Source organism: Vanessa atalanta, chromosome 3 (genome assembly GCF_905147765.1).
Source record: "Vanessa atalanta chromosome 3, ilVanAtal1.2, whole genome shotgun sequence".
NCBI classification, from domain to species: domain Eukaryota; kingdom Metazoa; phylum Arthropoda; class Insecta; order Lepidoptera; family Nymphalidae; genus Vanessa; species Vanessa atalanta.
In genome coordinates, this window is record NC_061873.1 from 13,672,972 (window position 1) to 13,691,981 (window position 19,010).

Here is a 19,010-nt window from a genome sequence, read left to right on the forward strand (position 1 = left end):
GGTCGTTTATTAATGCCTGAAACATAAAGGATTATAAATAATAAAACCCTTCAAGAAGAAAAAAGCCCTTAGCACAGGGATATTCACTGCATTATAACAACGACCTCTCTTGAGAATTTTAGCAATCATGTTAACGCAGCATCCTCCCTGGCTTGGACAAGGTCCGATTTATTTCTCAACAGTATTGCACCTGCCGAAACTGGTTTCAACTCAAAACATCCTAGGGTGACCATATCGAAGATTTGATAACCAGGAAAACTGCACAGTGTAATTAGTTGTTTTATTTTTAAATTAGCATTGTACAAATATAAAAAAAAATATTTCGCATAAAATTTAATATTTAAAAAATTATATTCTTATACTGATTTTTATTCAGAAACCTTAACTTTTTTTTAAACATCCTGAAATTGTAACAAAGCTTAAGAAAGTCGAAAGAGACAAATATAATTATATATCAATCAGATTTTATTATCACAATTATTATTATTAATTGGTTTAAGCCGAAGAATGAGTAATTAATAATTATTATAATTACATATGAATAATGTCTTACTTAAATAAGTGATTTTCGTATGGAGTTTACTTTATAGTGGAACTTTCGTTTGGTTGTTTTTATATATTTTTGTATTACAATAAGAATGAAATAAATCAGTACTCCTTAGCAATATACGTTTTGACATAAGAAATGTCTTAGGGAAAAAAAATATATGTGGCTACCCTAACTACCCCAAAGTCAAAAGAAGAAGCTTATTGAAATAAAACTAGTTTTTAACGGATTTAATCGCGTATATTAATTATTTTAACATCCCGACGTTTCGAGCACTTTGCAGGTTTCGTGGTCACAGGCTGTCTGTCGGGATGTTAAAATAATTAATATACGCGATTAAATCCGTTAAAAACTAGTTTTATTTCAATGTGTAATAATCGCGAAAATCTAAGACAACATAGAAGAAGCTTAATCAAAGAATTTGCGTTTCTTTAAGGATTGTAAAGTGACTTACATTTGTCAACAAAGCGGTATTTAATTTTATTTATAAAATGATTATTTGCTTCAAGTAGACATTTCATGGTAAGGAAACTGGGACGACGTTCTGCAACGTGTGTTACTAACGCGCATTTAAGAAAACATTATCTTCAAGAGGAAAGGACTAACAATCCCAGCAGCGAGACAACTACTAATAATACAAAATTTGATAAAATCATACCACTTAACTCGAATCAAATCAATTTTATTCAAGTAAACTTCACAACGAAGCGTTTTTGAATCGTCGATATAAGAAAACTACCACCGTTTCGGAAAGCAGCCTCCAGCGAGAAGAATCGGCAAGAAACTCGCATAGTTGCTCTTTTCAAATAAACAGATGTACAATGCTGTTTTTTTACAATAATTAGTGTAATGTGATGGAACCCGATATACTATATTTTAATTTATCTTGTGTTATGCAATTGCCCTAAACTTTAAACCATCGCGTTGAATTTAGTATCAAATCTCATCTCACACAAGACTCAAGGTCAAGTTAACGATACCGTTTTTTTATAATTAACATAGCAGCTACACAAGAAGAAGTAGCCGCACTAACATAATTTAGGTATTTCACGAAACATCATGATCATAAGTAAAAGTCAAAAATCTTTTTTCAATATAGAAGCGTTTACACTTGCTTATTGATAGTCAAAAATCTACCACCGGTTCGGAAATTCACACCTCGGACCTGGGGAGAACCGCCGAAAGAAATTCAGCAGGAAATTTTATTTATCTATTTTTCAGCAGCGGATTAAATTGGCTAATTACATTGGATATTGAATTATCCCGAAGTGCTAACGGTTTTCCGCCTTTCGTATCCAGTCGGGTCTTCAGATCATCGGTCCACCTGGATGGGGGCGACTCGTATGCTCCAACGGCCGTCAATTTTTCCTCATACGTGACCAGTACACTGCCACTTCAATCTGCTAATCATGCAAGCTAAATGCGGCTCTTCTCCAGATAACTTCATTTTAGAGTTTAGCCTTTAAAGATACTCCGAGCATAGCTCTCTCTGTAGCACATTGAGCAACCTTTAATTTGTGGACTAGTCCGTCACGTATACATTTTACCTAGTAACAATACAGTTAAAATGTCTATACGTGTCTTTAATGCGTCTTTAAATGTTTTGAAAAGTAATAATAGTGATTATGATAGGATCATACTAAAAATAAATGTCATCGTATGCTCGTTATCGTACATCAAAATGATATACTTTGTCATTAGACTTTCGTCATTATTTTAATGATACGGATGAATTTATATTTATTTATAATTATATATTTATCTTTACATCTTAAAGTTAAAACTCTCTGAGATAAGAGCGAACGTTAATGTAATGTGCTTAATCTCTTAATCTTAGCATAAATTTAGCTTCGTAAAGAGTTTCGTATAGCGATTAGAAATAATTAAATTTGTTAAGCAAGTTTCTTTATTTATTTAATAATATAATCACGTAGTTCGGCCACGTTATGGTAAGTGGTCACTAACACCTATAGATATTAGTGATGTAACAAATTTTAACCATTCCATACATCGCTGATGTGCCACCAATATTGGGAGCTACGCTGCCATACCTTTTGCCTGTATTTACACTGTCTTACTTATTTTTCAATTCGGAACACAAAAACACTAAGTGTTTCTGTTGTACTGAAGAATATATTTAGTATACCACCGATACGTACTCGAACGGGCTGCAAGTTTTACCATGAAGTTTGGTTCATACATATTGTATTGACGGTAAGTGTAACTACTGACTTTTTAATCGATGGTAGCAATATTCAAAGGGCTTTGAAATGTTTAAAAAACCCTACTCGAGAAAAATAATTTTAATATCAAATTCAAGTGAGTTAAGCCTGATTATTAACAGTACGCGTTTCAAGGCTTCAGTTTAGTTTAAAGCTCGTGTTAGGAGTGAATACGACTATAATCCAAGTGTCCTGAATTAAGCTTGAGGCTTTCGAGACTTGAGTTATGGAGGCTAGTTTAGACCACTTATATTTCTTTGATGCATAAAATAGTTTTACTGATGCATTTTTGATTGTACCATTACTCGTAGATATTTCAACAGTCCCAGCTTTGTCGTTCACAGCTAATGGACCGAGTTCTATTTGCAATTGTTCTTCTTAAAAATACGATCTCTTTTAATTCTATTTGCCAGTTATTTAACAATGGACCGTAATTGATACGAGATCCCATTACCGATCAGGAAATGTGTTCTGGTGCAGTCGTGAATCTGAAATCAGATTGTGAGGAAATCTGATCGTGGTGCCGTACAAAACTTTAAATGAAAACTAAGAAATTTAATAGTTCCACGAAAATCTAGTTTTTTTTTTTATACTATTTTGTTGTTAAAGCTTTGTTTGATTTTTGCAATACTTGTGGAGCTGCCTGCTATAGAGGAAACTTAGCTAAATAATAAGTGTACCACTGCTGGGCTAATACCTAATACTTGAGGAAGCTTATCCTCCTTGTTTTTGACCGCTTCCACCAAGTTGTAATCTAAGCTCTTTATAAATCTATAACTAATGAAAATAGTTACATATAGCATAAAATTATGGATGTTCTGATAAGGGAACAAATTTAGAACACCAGTAGATCATGGTATTGCTTTTTGGCGAGAAATTTACTGATTGAAGAATGTGATCTTTCGCATGACCAAATAATTCCACTAGTACTGACGTCAACACACTACCTAACTACCCCGAGCAAAATCAAAGTCAAAAATCAAAATCCAAATATACTTTATTGAAGTAGGCTTTTACAAACACTTTTGAATCGCCATTTTGCAAAACTATATTAAGTGAAGCTATCACCGGTTCGAAATGTAGATTCTACTGAGAAGAACCGGCAAGAAACTTAGTATATAATTCAAGATATACTAGAAGACATTCCATTCTATCCTCCTGGAGTATATAATACATTTTTTCCTGATCAGCTTTAACATTTCCACATGTAACCTAAACAATTTAGAAGGTGTCGCTTAACTCGTTTACATGTTCCGAGAAGTAAAAATACAAGCTACAACCAAGATCTATTTATTTTCGTCACGTATTCTATATTTACAAGGAACTATAGGGTATATGTTAGAAAAAAGACAATGTTCATCAAGGCTCAAAAAAAGAAAAACAACCAATTCGTTAATTTAATTTTTATAATAACGATTATTGTTATTAATTTGATGATAACGCTATAAGAAAGTCTGATTATTATTAAAAAACATATATGTATATTCATAACAGCGAATTATAAAATATAGTGTTTTAAAAATAAATAGTTTTTAAGCTCTAAGACAAATCTTGATATTTTAATAGTATTTTTTTATTTTATTTAAAACAATAGAATAACAACCCCCTAACGCTTTCGGAAACTTTTCATAAACGTTCATTACTATTGACGAAGTTTAGTCTAAAATAAATATTATCCTAACAAATTATCTTCATGAAAATTATTAACAATTAAATTCATTATGATTTATTGGAAGATATATTTCAATTAACTTTACCTGGTTTTTGATGACGGTGCTTCTTCCCTTTACCAGCGACCGCTGCCACGAGCAGCGCCAACACCACCACCCGCCACCACATTTTACACCATCACACCACTTTGCACCATAAAAATTTAATGTTCGAATTCTTTTTAAACACAACTAAAATTATTCTTAACAAACGTGACACCACATTTGAACTCCTTTAAATGGCGCCCTTTTTATTTCGTACAAACTTCTAAACATGAAATAATTACTAAATTAACTACATTTAGTTACTATTATTGTTTATAGAGTTTGATTATATAGAACAGTATAAGGTTCTATTCTCAAATATATACGAAATGTTTCACCCGCGTAAAAGATCGCGTCAAAAATGTACCTGTTACGTAGCGACACAGTACTCAACCTTCTCTGCCCAACTGACAGAATCCTACTGAACAAAAAGCGAAGCAGATCAGGCTTACCGGCGTTGTCAACGTCATGCATTCACCTTAAAGCTCTCTTTCTTTATATTATTTACAGAAACAATTTAGGTTTTCAAATATTTAACATATACTTATAAATATTTTTATTTTTATTTGCTCCAATCATTGCGTCTTTTAAATACATGGTAGTATAATATACTTAAAGCATTTATATCTTTCGAAGCTTTAAAAGCTCGGCACTGTTGATGCTGTCGTACGACCCATTGAAAGCACTTAGCAGTTTCAACATTATTTACTAGATGGCGTTGTAACACTGTTTCGATAATATTTTTTTGTTGATATATATAATTATGTATTAATTGTTTTAGTTCTTTATCTTTTATTATCAACTATGTGTCGCCTGCGGCTAAACTCGCGTTGTAGGTGATCAGGTGTCAGGTATAAAGAGGTAACCTATAATCGTACATTGAGGTTCGTGCTAGGTTCCTACCAAATTTCATCAAATTTGTTTCAGTTCAGTTCAGCTTTGTCTTGAAATCGTAACAGACAGATAGACTAATTTACTTTCACATTTAAGATATTAATGTAGACGGGAAGTTTAGCATCATTTTCATATTTAATTCGCTCCTTACAATTTTAAAGAGCAAATACGATGAATTAGGTATTTTCTTTATGTATTGTTCAGGTTTGTTATGCAAACTTTTTAATTACTCATTCGAGTTTCATGAATTATTGTTTAGTTTAACTCTAGTATTAATAAATTTGAGTTATTCAATAAATATTTTGTTTTTCCAAACAATCAAATCTGTAATAACACTAACTAGGTTTTCCGTGAGACTAAAATCTTTGATTAACAAATTAAACTATCTCTTATTTTAGTAAAATATATGTTTCTATCTCTTTCTTCCAATCGCAATACAAAGACATATCAATAGAATTTGTGAAGCAAACTTGTTATGAATTTACTTCCTTAAGAAAGCTCTTATAAATTTACATTTAATACGATAGGATTCGATGGCAAGGAATAGGGATGGGATACACTAAATAACACTCAATAACATACGAACAATAAGCCAAAAATGTTTAATGTCATATCGATAAATTTACATTGCGTTTATCGTAACACCAAAAACTGGACACCCACGATACGGTGCGCCGTCCACTAAACGAGTAAAAATTCACCTAAAAAAATCATCGCTAAAATTAGAATATTACATAGATACGTTCGGATAGACTTCAGACCGGCGATCGGCGCGGTGCGACGCCCTGCCCATTCCTTACATATATAGTACATACAAACTGCATTCTAGTCATATTAAAATTATGTATATATTATTACACATTATCAATATTATGTATAAGACGTGGATGTTCTGTATATAAGCTTAATGCACGAGTCCAGTTATACGGTAAAAAGTTCACAAAATCTCCTGTAAACAGAGCGACGTGTAACATCAAATGTTTAAAGTTATCGTATTACCTCATAGTTGAATACCTAAGCGTGTTAAATGGAAGTTTGTTTATTATTGTTTTATGTTAAGAGTCTTTGAAGCGATTATATCTAGTTTTTTTCATCATCAGAATGGACCATGGCTGCGGTCGGACCGCGCCGCGAAGTGCCCGGCCGCGCGAGAGAGCACGTGCGGGCGCGTGACGTCACGACCCACTCGTCCGCAGGCGCAACCGACGCAGATGTAGTGGGGGACGCCTGCGCGATGATCGATCGGGAATATCGTGTATTCTGAATATACTACATTTTACGTTCTACCTTCGTCGAATTCGTATAAAAAATCATTTGCACGATGTCATCCTTCAATAAAATATTAGTTCACACTGTATAATTCTATAATAACTTTATTGCGTTAACTTAATTACAACGAAATCGAAATACATCTATGGCTTCTTTATAATATCTATGATTCATATGGTCCGATAATACTCGTAAAAGTTTGAACAAACGTCTCGTCGCTTTAGTCAGCGTCAAGAACATCATATAAGTATTTTAAATTTCACTTAAGTTTTACATACATAAAATATGCTTATTCTATGATAAATTTGGAAGTGAATAAATATAATATTAATAAAACACACAGTTTAACATAAATCGTTATGAAATCGAGAAGTGAATTCGATACTGCATGCTCAGCTACACACACTACTCGCTATCCAATGAACGTATACAAATAACATTACAAACTGGGATACATTACATCACTAATGATTATACAATTTCATCGGATAGAATTTCAGTTAACTATCACTCCCATAAATACACTTAGGTCTACCGAAACGCGTACACTCGAACACGACTTGAGGGTCGCTAAAGGATGTTCAGCGAGCACGAGCAAGTCACTCGCGCGAGCAGCGCACGCCAGTCAGCGAGCAGCCACTCGCGCGAGCAATACGACTGAGTGATATGGCAGTGACACGCTTCATTCGCGACAGAGACTTATTACATCAGGCAATATTCAGACAATCTCTGATTAAGAGTAGACACTTCGGAAAATTCTAAATTCACGGCGACCGTATTCGGCCGCACAAACACTAACTGCCTTTAAGACGGTCTAAATATTGTACACTGAAAAGCTTATTTGATGTAATAGGTCTTTGAGTTGAACTCGCGGTTGTCTCCCGCGAGATACAATCGTTATGTACCCGATGGAGTCAAACGCGTGAGTAACTTACGCGATCGATGGTGAGGCGTGAAGAGTGAGTCACGCGCGCAAACGAATTGTGCGAGTAACTCGCGCGGCGACACTCAGTGAGCGTCAGACTTCGCCCGGTCACGACGCGACCAAGGAAGATCTTCCGACTCCCTCGCGTCTCGATTAACCATTACGAGAGCGACTTTCTCTACAAGGTTCGACCACAAGTCAAAAAAATATATTATATCAGAAACGCGACTCCCACTCGCTTACGTCACAACTAATACGACAGTCAAAGGAACACTCGCGGCAGAACCGGTCGACGAACACTTAATATAATTATTATTTTCAACGGATATGTGAAGGTTCCTTTCCGCAGACCGACGCACGCACGCTCACCTACTATCACTGGTCGTAGTTCAGGTAAGTTCTGGCGGTCGGAGAGCGGAATTTGGGAGCGGTAGGGGGCCGGTACGGCGCCCCCGCCCTGCGGGCCCGACCGGGCCGCCTCAGACGAACCACTCGTCTTTGTGCGGGGCGCCGCTCAGCGCTGCGCCCGCGCCCGCAGGCGGCCCGGGCGCGCCGCCCTGTACCTGCAACACCACGAGCTACTGAACACATACCAAATACTCCGACAGAACTTCAATACAATTAATTATGACAGCTGTCTAAAAGCTTTCACAAATTAACTTAACAAAGATGATAAATATCCAATAAACAGATGACAACTTTGTGTAAAAATATATATGTATATGGAAATCCTCCTAATGATAAAATAAGAAATAAAGAATAAAGTGAAAACGCTTGATATAATTATTTAGAGTAAAAAATAAAATGAAGCAAAGTAAGATAGTCGTGAGTATGATGTGATAAATGTGGAGATATATGTTACCCGCGCGGGCCCGCAGGGTGCGCCCAGTTTCCCGGCAGCCTCGTGGCGGGCGAGGCAGTGGCGCCACTCGCGCCTTTGCCGCCGCCCGCACCGTTGCTGCTGGCCATTTGTTGTACTGCGGGAAGATATATTGAAACACGTTAATCCATATACGACCTTTCATTTTGTTAATAAATCAATATATAAATTAGAAATATGATATATATTATATCGTAAATACTTATAAACAAACACTAATTAAAAAAATATACAAATTGGAAAAATCGGCATTAAACAACATGGCCCACTCATCATATATTCCACTAAGCAGCAATACTTTGCATTTTTGTGTTACGATTTGAAATATGAGCGAGCCAGTTTAAACTACAGCGACATCACATCTCAGTCCAAATGTTTGATGGCGCATTGGCGATGTAAGGAATAGTTAAAATTTCTTACGGCGCCAATATCTATGGCTAGTGGTAACCCCTTAACATCAGGTGTCCCATTTAGGAGTCCGTCTCCCGATTCTTTAAAAAAAATCACTTACAATGTAAGTGTGTGAGTGGTGCAGGCGCGCGTCGGCGGCAGAAGCAGCAGAGGGCCAACAGTGCCGCTAGCGCCAACAACGCTGCACCGCCCGCCGCTACCGCTGCCCACGCACCGCTCCGCGCGCCGCCACCGCTCTCTGCGAACATAAACGTTTATTGTAATTAGGTTAGCTCGTAAGTTTCGCTGTGCAAAGACAAATCGAATATTTGGTTATATTGTATATCTTTTAAACGTCAATTTTACTATTTATGTGAACTATAAGTATACAATACGCTCCTTGAATTAATTCAGAACTGAATCAACTAAAGTAACTTCAATTGAAATCTGGGAAATATGTAATTCTGTATACATATTTTCCAGTAACAATATAATTACCAAAAACACTAATCATTTAATCACCGGGACAAAGCGCGGCGGTGTCCTCGTCGGACCCGTCCGCGCAGTGATCCACGCCGTCGCACGTCAAGTCCGCGCTGACGCAGAACTCGCGTTGTTTGCACCTGAACTCCTTGCAGCCATGTTCTGAAAATTATAAAAGTATAAGGAATATTTAATTTTCACGCGTTAAATGTGTATTTTTGAATGACGTTTCTAATCTAATTATAAGATTTACTGTGGATTTAAAGGTAACCGCATCAATCGTTCAGTAGAAATTAGATTCTGGCGAAGTATATTTAATATATATATATATATCTTACTTATGTCAAAAAATATAGCAAAACGCATAGCCCCCTTTTGAGGAGTACCAGCATTCAAACACATGGATGATATAATGAATTGGAACCGATGTTTTAATTGTTTTTAAAATCGAGGTGTTCCGTGTAAATCCTATAATAAAGCTTAACATAATTTAGCTGGCGGATTTAAAGGCTATCTTGGATTTAAGGATAACTCGCGTTGAGATAAATGCCATGCACTGAAGTGAGAAGGAAAGGGTCTTCTTCTGTGAAAACGTAAGTCATTAAGATACGGGGTCTCCTAGTTTAGGGGTACAGAGCCTTTATGATGTATATATATCATACTGTATATCAATAAAAACCTTATTATGATGATTATTATTATTATTATCACAGATGAAGGTCGCAGTTCAGTTGCGTAAGGATAGTGCCTCCGCTGAATCGTCCGCCGAAGGTAACAGGAGAGAAGTCGGAGGCGCTTTGCGCACTATCTCTCCCACCGTAAGCATCGCAGAGGGGTTCTTTGTACCTCGCGAACCCCTCTAGATTGGAGACCCGCATAGGCGGGCCAACCATCGTGGCGTTACATTTGTATGCACAAGCGATCCCGTGACGATTTTCGAAGGGATGGAGTGGATATCACTGGCACTTGGTTGCCGGTGAGTCCCACGAAAGCAAAAAAGTTTCCTTAGCTTGGGTGCTTAAGTGGTCATAACATGCTTTAAAACGTAGGTAACGGGTGTAAAAGTTTCACAGGCCGTAAAGATCTCACCTCCACTTACGAATTGAGGATTCGGGTTGGTTGCATTCAACTCCAAGCATGAGATGATAACAACACATAAATACAAAGTAAGCAACGAATGTGGACCGACGATCTTTAATTATCATTTCGTGTTCCGCTACGTACCTATTTTAAAGGTGAGTAAGCCAGTGTGACTACAGTCACATTTCCCAAGGTTCGTGGCGCAATGGATATGTTATGTTACCACTTGTGGTCCATAGTCCCGTCATAAAAAAATGATCAGGCCAAATTATAATTCATTAATCTATTTTAAGCAATATCAAGCGTTTGTTATCAAGGATAAAAAAAAAGTTTAAAGCTCGTAATTTAAAAATAATAACACTGACGTGTGATGACGTAATCGAATTACGGCCGCCATGATGGAAAATGGCGGCGAACAATAGACACGAACGACAATTCATCAAGTGATTTTGGTGGACGAACAACGAACGTCGATCACACCGGACATATTGAAAGGACGCAAATAAAATTTATTTGTATACAATACACGTGTAAAAAAATATTGCCAACAATTCACTTTTAACCGGCTTCAAAACAATGGAATTTATCAAATGCCAATGCACAAATTTTATATTTAAAAATTGATTAACGATTTTTGTCAATTATGTACAAGTATATTTCATTTTATTTAAATTTTCATCTTAAAAAAAACACATATTTTCTTTCGCTAGTACTTTTCAAATCTTGAATGTTTTCTTTTCAATCACCAGTAATTTCATTTTAAAAATTAAAAATCAAGTCAAATCGAAATGCACTTTTGGAATTATCATTGTACACGGTTAAATTAAATATTGTTTTATGTACTTTGATATGCCTTGGCTTGGTAAACATAGGCAATTGTCGTGATCTTAAAGTTAGTTTCTGCGTGTTAAATTTGTTGTTGGGGTCTATTTTCGTACTGAAGCCCCGGCACATTGGATTTTGTCAAGATCGATGTCACAACAGTTTTGAATACAATTTAATTTAACTAATCACATTATATATAATTATGATATAAATTAATTTAAATATTAACCAGTATAGAAAATCACTTTGATTTTTGTGTAATAAATGTAATATAAAAAAATAATTAAACCTTTAATGAATTTAGAATATACATTATTCAATTAAATTGTTACAAGCGCTTTTGGAACAGCTAATTTACAAGGTTAAGTTAACATTAATATTACTGAGAAGAACTGGTAATTATTGCTACTGCGCAGTAACTATCTAATTACTTTTAACTACACTTTAACTTTCTGCTTCTTCCACTTGTACTTTTAATCAGGGGCTTTGTAAGAGGTGACTAAAGAAAGTTATGTTAAAGCGTTTATCAAACAAACACATTAGCACTCAACCGCCCTGGTAGTTGGGAAACACAGCAAGAGTAATCAAGAAAACCTGCATTCCGAGGACCATGGAAATGCTGTAAAATTCTGTCAAATCATTTCCAATCATTATACACCTCATGGGTCCCAAATAAATGAAATAAGAAACATCTACGCGGCTTTAAAGAAAATCTAAGACTCTACACCTTGAATACCTGGAGCTGATCATAACGATATGCGTCTTTCAATCAATCTTCCTTAACGCAAGCATCATTAGAGGAATTCACGGCTGTATTAAAAAGACAAAACTGTTTATGGTTATTAACATATTGGACAAATAGCATTGCAGTCATTGAATTTTATATAACTAGTAGTTTAGTCATCAGGTTCTAGGAATAGAAACGTTACATATGTCTTGCCTCCTTGCCTCTTTGGGGCTCAAGGTTACTTGAGCCTAAATATCATTTTCCATTTCGGTTCAGCGGCATGGCTGTTAAAGCGTAACAGATTTATTATATTAAAAACGCATGGGCGTCTAAAATACTTTGAATCTAAAATATTTCTAGAAGGTCTACTTGTTCTACCAACTAGTTCATTCGGACAAGGTGCTTTAACATATTATGATAACATCGTAAAAATGATCGCGTAAACCCGGCAATAAAGAATCGCGCTATCGGACCCCTCTTCGGATGATGCCTTTTATATCCTCAACAAATGACACAATACGCCCATTATGTCCACTAGTGACGCCCTGCGGCCTTTCTCTCTCTTTCATATAGCAATTATAATTGTTGGTTTTGTCGATTACTGAAATTGGATTCGAATAATTTACGATTTATTTTACGAATGTAGCAATATTGTTATCGTTTCCAGTACACATCTATCTAGTTGTAGGGTTATCTACTCGTACATAGTGTTAACAATCAATGTGGAATTTACCTAGTAGCATGTAACAGAGACATCCCTGCTGAAGCTCAACTACTCATACAGATTTACCTAGTTACGATGCAGTGTGATGCGGGATACACATATTTTGGCAGTTTTATATCTGGCACTGACTTTAAAGCCCTAAAACATCGTGGGTTTCTATGCATGTCAGAATATTCGGCTAAGGTTTACGTGTACCAATTAATCATTTTGGTAATAATATTGGTGTAATGTTCTAAATATAATAGGACTGCCTCACTGATTCGAATCCCGAGGTACTGGATTCAAATCTCAGGCCGAGTAGATAAATTTGATTTTTCTGTTATAATAAATTCAGTAGCAACCCGGCGTCTGGATGTTGGAAGTGTGTACGTTCCCAGGCCTCGGAGAGCACATAAAGGCGTTTGTAGCGCCGGCACTATTTCCGGTAGTATCGGATTTGCCGTCCCATCGGATTATGAGAGGGCATAGAGGATGCACTTGTATTTGCGCACACACTTCTGAAATATATCCTGCGTAGTCTCCCCTGAGACAGGTTAAAATCGGTCAAGACGATATCACCTTTCACCCACCCTGTTACTGTAATTGGGTATGGTTGAAAGTGTCCACGTGGCAAAGTGACAAAGAACCTATTACTCACGCGAATATACAATATACGAACAAACCTTTTAAATACTTAATAATATAATACAAGGACAAATAAATACGGGAGCGTTTTTAATTAAATATGAACAAAAAATATATAAGCTAAATTAATGCGACGTAAAACAACACCGGTTCGAGGGCAAGGGATAATAAATTGAATTTAAACGGAGATCCGGCGCCGGCTCAGCGGTTTTATCGTGTAACATTCAAAAAGGATTGCATTCAATTATTATATTTCGTTTAATATTTACTAAATTTGATCCCGCGGATATATTTACTTTGACGTTTTAAATATTCTGACGTGTATGTATTTCGTAATAAACGTATCCATAGAAGTTATGACGTGGATTTATGAATAGTCGTTGACTTTCACGCAGGATATTGAATATATTTGTATAAATAAAGCATTTATTGCTGTTCTTGTTCATACAAATAATTATTTTTTTATCTTTTTGAATATGTTTTAAACTTTTGCAGTTAAATATCGCCTCACGGTCGTTAATCGCCTACAACTTGTCTCCCGACAAAGGCCTCCTCTGAGTATATATATTTATATACAAATAATTGTATTAAATTACGCATATAATTGTATCTACTATTTTGATAGGCGGACGGGCAAATGGACCACCCGATGATTAGTAAAAAAAGTACCAGACTATAATGTCCCACTACTGGACCAGAACTCCTCTCCTTTTGGGAAGGTTTGAAAATGCTACCACTCTGCTCCGATATGAATTGCTGGATATAAATGTGGCAGAATATCATTGTCATTTCCCTAGCGCTGTTTGTCTTTATCTCTGAACACGAGATGAATAATTATAAACACATCAAAATGGAATAGTACGTGTTTGTGTTTGGAACCCGCAATCATCGGTTAAGATGCAAGAGTTCTAACCACAGGGCCATCACGACTCTGGATGATAAGCGGTCACCATCATATAAGAAAATTACCAATTTCAATTAGATAATAAAAGAAAATTAAGCCCAATTAATAAAAAAATATTCAATTAGGTTTTTATTAAAAGGCATGAAATACCGACGAAAAGCAAAACTTTATGAATTACAGAAAACACTTTTGACTTAAATGACCCAGTAGATAGAGCACGGAGATCTTAATTGACATTCACAGATTCGAACCATGTAATATATAATTTATTGAATGCTCTCTGGTGATGAAAACTTATACGTCGCTTGAGATTTGCCTTACATTTATAAGCAGTATTATAGTTTTTTTTTTTTTTTTTATATTGTATATCTTTTTATATGCACAGTTGTCTTTTTATTTATTTTTCTGTTATTACATGATGAGTTAGCCTGTAAGAGTCATGCACATTGTAATATTTCTAAGACTTTCATATATAAATAGAATTAGATACTTTGTATATCACGTTGCCTTCAAAAATAAATAGACAAACTGGCACTGCAACAGCGTGGTGTTCTTTGCCCAATGACTGAATTATTTTATTTTAATTATTGTCTATACTAATATTATAAATGTTAGTCTACCTGTCCATCTGTAACACTTTCACGGTTAAACCACTGAGATGAATTTGATATAAAACAAGCTTGAACCCCAAGGAAGGTCATAGCCTTTTTCATCACTACAACCTACGACTGACCCTAACACGCGTTCAAAGCCTCGGACGAAAACTATTGTATTATAATCCCAACGTTGACTTCCTTTGTGTTTTTAATACATATCCATAGTAATAAACGAAGAGTTTTTTGTCTAATGACTAATTGTGTTAAACTACGAAACCAATATACACAAAAAACTTAGATTATTTAAATCGAATTTCATATTATTGTCTGCCATGACTAACCCAATCCGTTTTTCTTTAAAACTTTAGGATGAATTATTTGACAAGGGCATCCCTGATGTTTATTTAACTTGTAAGTACAAGACTTCTTTAGAAATGTTTTCATTATATTATAGTTATGAAACTCATGTTCGCTGTAAAAGTGCGACAAAAGGCATTTCCGTCCCAAAGCGTAATTCACAAGCGAATAAGCAAATATGATTGCGTTACGTACCACGCAACTCGGTTAGCGCTCAAACTTGCCAAAAACCACTATATTTTTCCACGCAGTCGAGTCGAAAATCTAATTGATGCTACATGTGGCAACAATGCATGACGCGCGTATGAAAATATCAAGAATTATTTTACTTTAAATTTTATACTCGGACGTTGAGGGTGCAGCGGCTCCATGGTCAACGTTCCAAGTGACTTCCAAAGCTTCTTTACACATTTCAATAATAGCCAATATTATTGTATTAAAAAAAAAACCAGTAACAAACGTAATATTTAATAATTACAAATGGCGATTATTTATGTATTTCGTTATTTAGAGAGTTTTCTCTGAATATTCTTTTTATTACTATTTTTTTTTTTAGATAATAGTTTGTATTTATTTTAGATATTACAAGAACATTATAATTATACGTCACTCACGTGATCACGTGAATAGTCCAATTTTAAAGCCGTTGATATTGTAAAACGTTATGTAATGATATTGTTTACTAAACGAAACCGATCTTCTTCGGAACTCGCTACATCTTCCGATGTTAATTCAATGAATTAAATTGACATCAGAATTTAATAATAGATCATCAAAAGGAATTGGTTTTATTGTTTTTCAGATGTTCATTACAAAAAACCTCGACACACGTGTTAGTACAGACAAATAAACTTACATAATATATATTCCATTTAATATATGTTTAGTTGAAAAATTGTAAGCCCGAGATATGTTTTATGTAAAATTTCAAGTAAATTAATTCACATATATAGAGACTCAGCATGTGACAGAGTGAGGATAAAATTAATAATGAGTACTACATGCTTGAATAATCGTGAAAATGTGATGGTGGACTGAAGGGTTTCCGAGCTTATAATATCTACTCTCTCTCTCACACACACACACACACTTTCATTTATAAGACGAGATGAGGGTGGAATGTGCGAACTGCCCCGACAGCGTTCCGTCGAATAAATAAACATTGAGGATAATTAAAGAGGCGCCGAAAGAGGGTCGACGCGAACTCCTACGAGGAATCTCTCGCCCCGATGTGTTCGCGTGATCAAATGTACGAATGTTCTTTACAAATTGCTGGCTTTTTGATCGTAAACGTATATATTGTGTTATTAACGCTATTGTATTTATTAGAACAATATCACAAAAGTTCGTAACGTCCTTCTAATATCTCCTTAAGGCCCAGACATTACATTCAAAAAACGATTCGATTTACCTTTTCACTATTCGAACTGACCTCAACTTTTGATGTTGTTAACAAGATAGATAGTACAAATACAGATTTTCGGAACATTTTAATATCCTACATATCATGAACGTCAATACCATAAGCGGTATTCCCTTATACTCATAATCCGATGTGATTGTGACTTACCATCATATCATATATCGTAAGTCATAGACATTAAGTCTAAGGATTTGCCAAATCTCCACCAACCTTGGAAACTAAGATGTCATATACCTTGTTCCTGCAGTTACACTGCCTCACTCATGTTTCTAACCGTAATAGAACAATAATAACTATTGCTTTTATGCGTTAGAATATATGGCGATTGGCTCGTACCTACCCAGACAGATTCACATAAGGCCCTACCAAGACTGATAAGTACTGAGAAATTATTATCAGGAATATATTTGTCGCTGTTTTATTTTTGGTGTTTTAAATACGTTATTAATACGACGCAGTAACAATCCTACTTAGCTAAAAATAAACTAAATCTAGGGTATCTTTAGCTCCAAGATTACAAATTGTATTTTTCATAGGTAATGCTTTAAGAGCCGAGATGGTCCTTAATTTGTGTTTATAATTCATCTCGTGCTCGGCGGTGAAGAAAATATCATGATACCTGCATGTGTCTAATTTCAACGAAATTCTGCCAATTTTATATCCACCAACACGCTTTGGAGCAGCGCGGTGGGATATACTCCAAATCTTTTCCTCAAAAAGAGAAGAGGACTTTGCCCAACAGTGGAAAATATACAGGAATTACAATTTACTGTTGTTTTACTATTGTGTTATAGGTAAAGATACAGTCGTAATTTAATTTTTCAGTTTTTATTAGTAAACAAGTTTTATGGTTTTTATATGAGTGATATCTTCTAAGTGAGCTGTTCGAATGAGAAACGCCATGAGAAATCAAACTGTATTCTATACTTCACTAGGCTTTTTTCCAACCAAAATTTGATCCTCGAATTATAACCGATCGAATAAAAAAATCTAGATCGGTTGAATAAAAAAGTATAATAGCCATGTATCTAGTGCCAGATATCTAGGTAAAAATCCATCTATACCAGTCAACTAGAATAATTCACCCTACCCTAATATTGAGCTCGGGGATTGACATCTTTATAGGTTCACCGAGGACGTTAAACATAGAAGATGTTATAACAACTGATTCACCTGGTTAATGAGGTTATGTATGTATTTGCCAATAACGCATTAAAGTAACAACCTGACCTCCTCTTTTCTTAGAGGAAAAGGTTTGGAGCTAACTCCACCTCACACAATGTCGGTTGTTCGATACACATACAGGAATGATCATGTTGTTTTCTTCACCGCCGAACGTGAGATTAATTACAAACACAAATTAGGCACGTGAAAATTCAAGGCTAATGTTTGAAACCAAAGTAATGTGTTGAGATGCACGTTCTAACTACTGAGCCATCACGGGACATACTAAAAGCAACATCAATTATAACAAAACTAAAACTTACTGGGGTCCTTAACGGCAGTGATGACGAGCTTGAAGCCGTTGGCGTCGGTGCCCCAGTTGTCGGTCACGTACTTGAGCGTGACGAAGTTGCTGCGCGTAAATAGCGCGCCCACCTGCTGCTTTGTGTTGCGGCAGGACAAGTCCGCCTGAAACAAACGAGAATCGAACAAATTATACAATCTGTAATTAAGTAGCAAATCAGGCTTAATTATTATTAATCTATCATCAAAAACTTTGAATTAAGAAAGTGCAATTACTTAATTCTTGAAAAAAAAAAACAAAATGACTTAGACTGGATGCTATGTTTAAAACTGGTTTGATAATCATTTCGTTCACAAATAAATAAATAGAATTGGAATTGATATTTCCAATCAAAACCATTCATTTATGAATGCTTCGTATTTATTACGTCTTCTAAGCTAAATATAATATCCGTAGATGTAATGAGACATCTAATTAAAAAGAGATCGAATGATATTGAAGATAGATAAATTAGTAACATGTCAACATCTGTTAGGATTAACAACGTGTGTGTTATATGCTTCACGTTGATATAACTGGTGCACACATGACTCATAGTTATCGTTTTACTATTGCGTCTATAGCTTTATAGACAGTGAAGTTGTTATACTTGATTTGATGAAATCTACGAAGAAAAATTTCTATCAAATCCTAGAATTCCTATTGTAACCATTTTGTGTCGTAAAAAAACCCCACAATTTTAATCAATCATGGATTTAAACGGAAACATTGTGCTCTTTTGTGCTACACGAACAAAGTAACCGGTGTGACTATTGTATAGCAATCTTAGCATTCAGGGTACGGTAGCTACGGCACCGCAAGTCTGAAAAACAGGTTTAGCGGAGAGCTCAGGTACGCTCATGCGCCGGCAATATTTCC

At 35.4% G+C, this 19,010-nt stretch overlaps 2 protein-coding genes across 2 annotated transcripts in view; both read right to left on the bottom strand.

The window, feature by feature from the left end:
• Window positions 1-4,937, bottom strand: part of LOC125076930 (laminin subunit alpha-1) — a 160,402-nt gene extending 155,465 nt beyond the window's left edge. The window contains exons 1-2 of the mRNA XM_047688668.1: window positions 4,891-4,937; window positions 4,527-4,625 (exon numbers count right to left, since the gene is read on the bottom strand). Coding sequence (XP_047544624.1) covers window positions 4,527-4,608 — 82 coding nt within the window. The 5' untranslated portion in view covers window positions 4,609-4,625; window positions 4,891-4,937. The remainder of the gene's footprint in view (window positions 1-4,526; window positions 4,626-4,890) is intronic.
• A 1,059-nt stretch (window positions 4,938-5,996) lies between these two features.
• LOC125076835 overlaps window positions 5,997-19,010 on the bottom strand; it is a 62,896-nt gene continuing 49,882 nt past the window's right edge. Inside the window, exons 4-8 of the mRNA XM_047688537.1 lie at window positions 18,112-18,256; window positions 9,404-9,526; window positions 9,003-9,140; window positions 8,474-8,588; window positions 5,997-8,174 (exon numbers count right to left, since the gene is read on the bottom strand). Coding sequence (XP_047544493.1) covers window positions 8,126-8,174; window positions 8,474-8,588; window positions 9,003-9,140; window positions 9,404-9,526; window positions 18,112-18,256 — 570 coding nt within the window. The 3' untranslated portion in view covers window positions 5,997-8,125. The remainder of the gene's footprint in view (window positions 8,175-8,473; window positions 8,589-9,002; window positions 9,141-9,403; window positions 9,527-18,111; window positions 18,257-19,010) is intronic.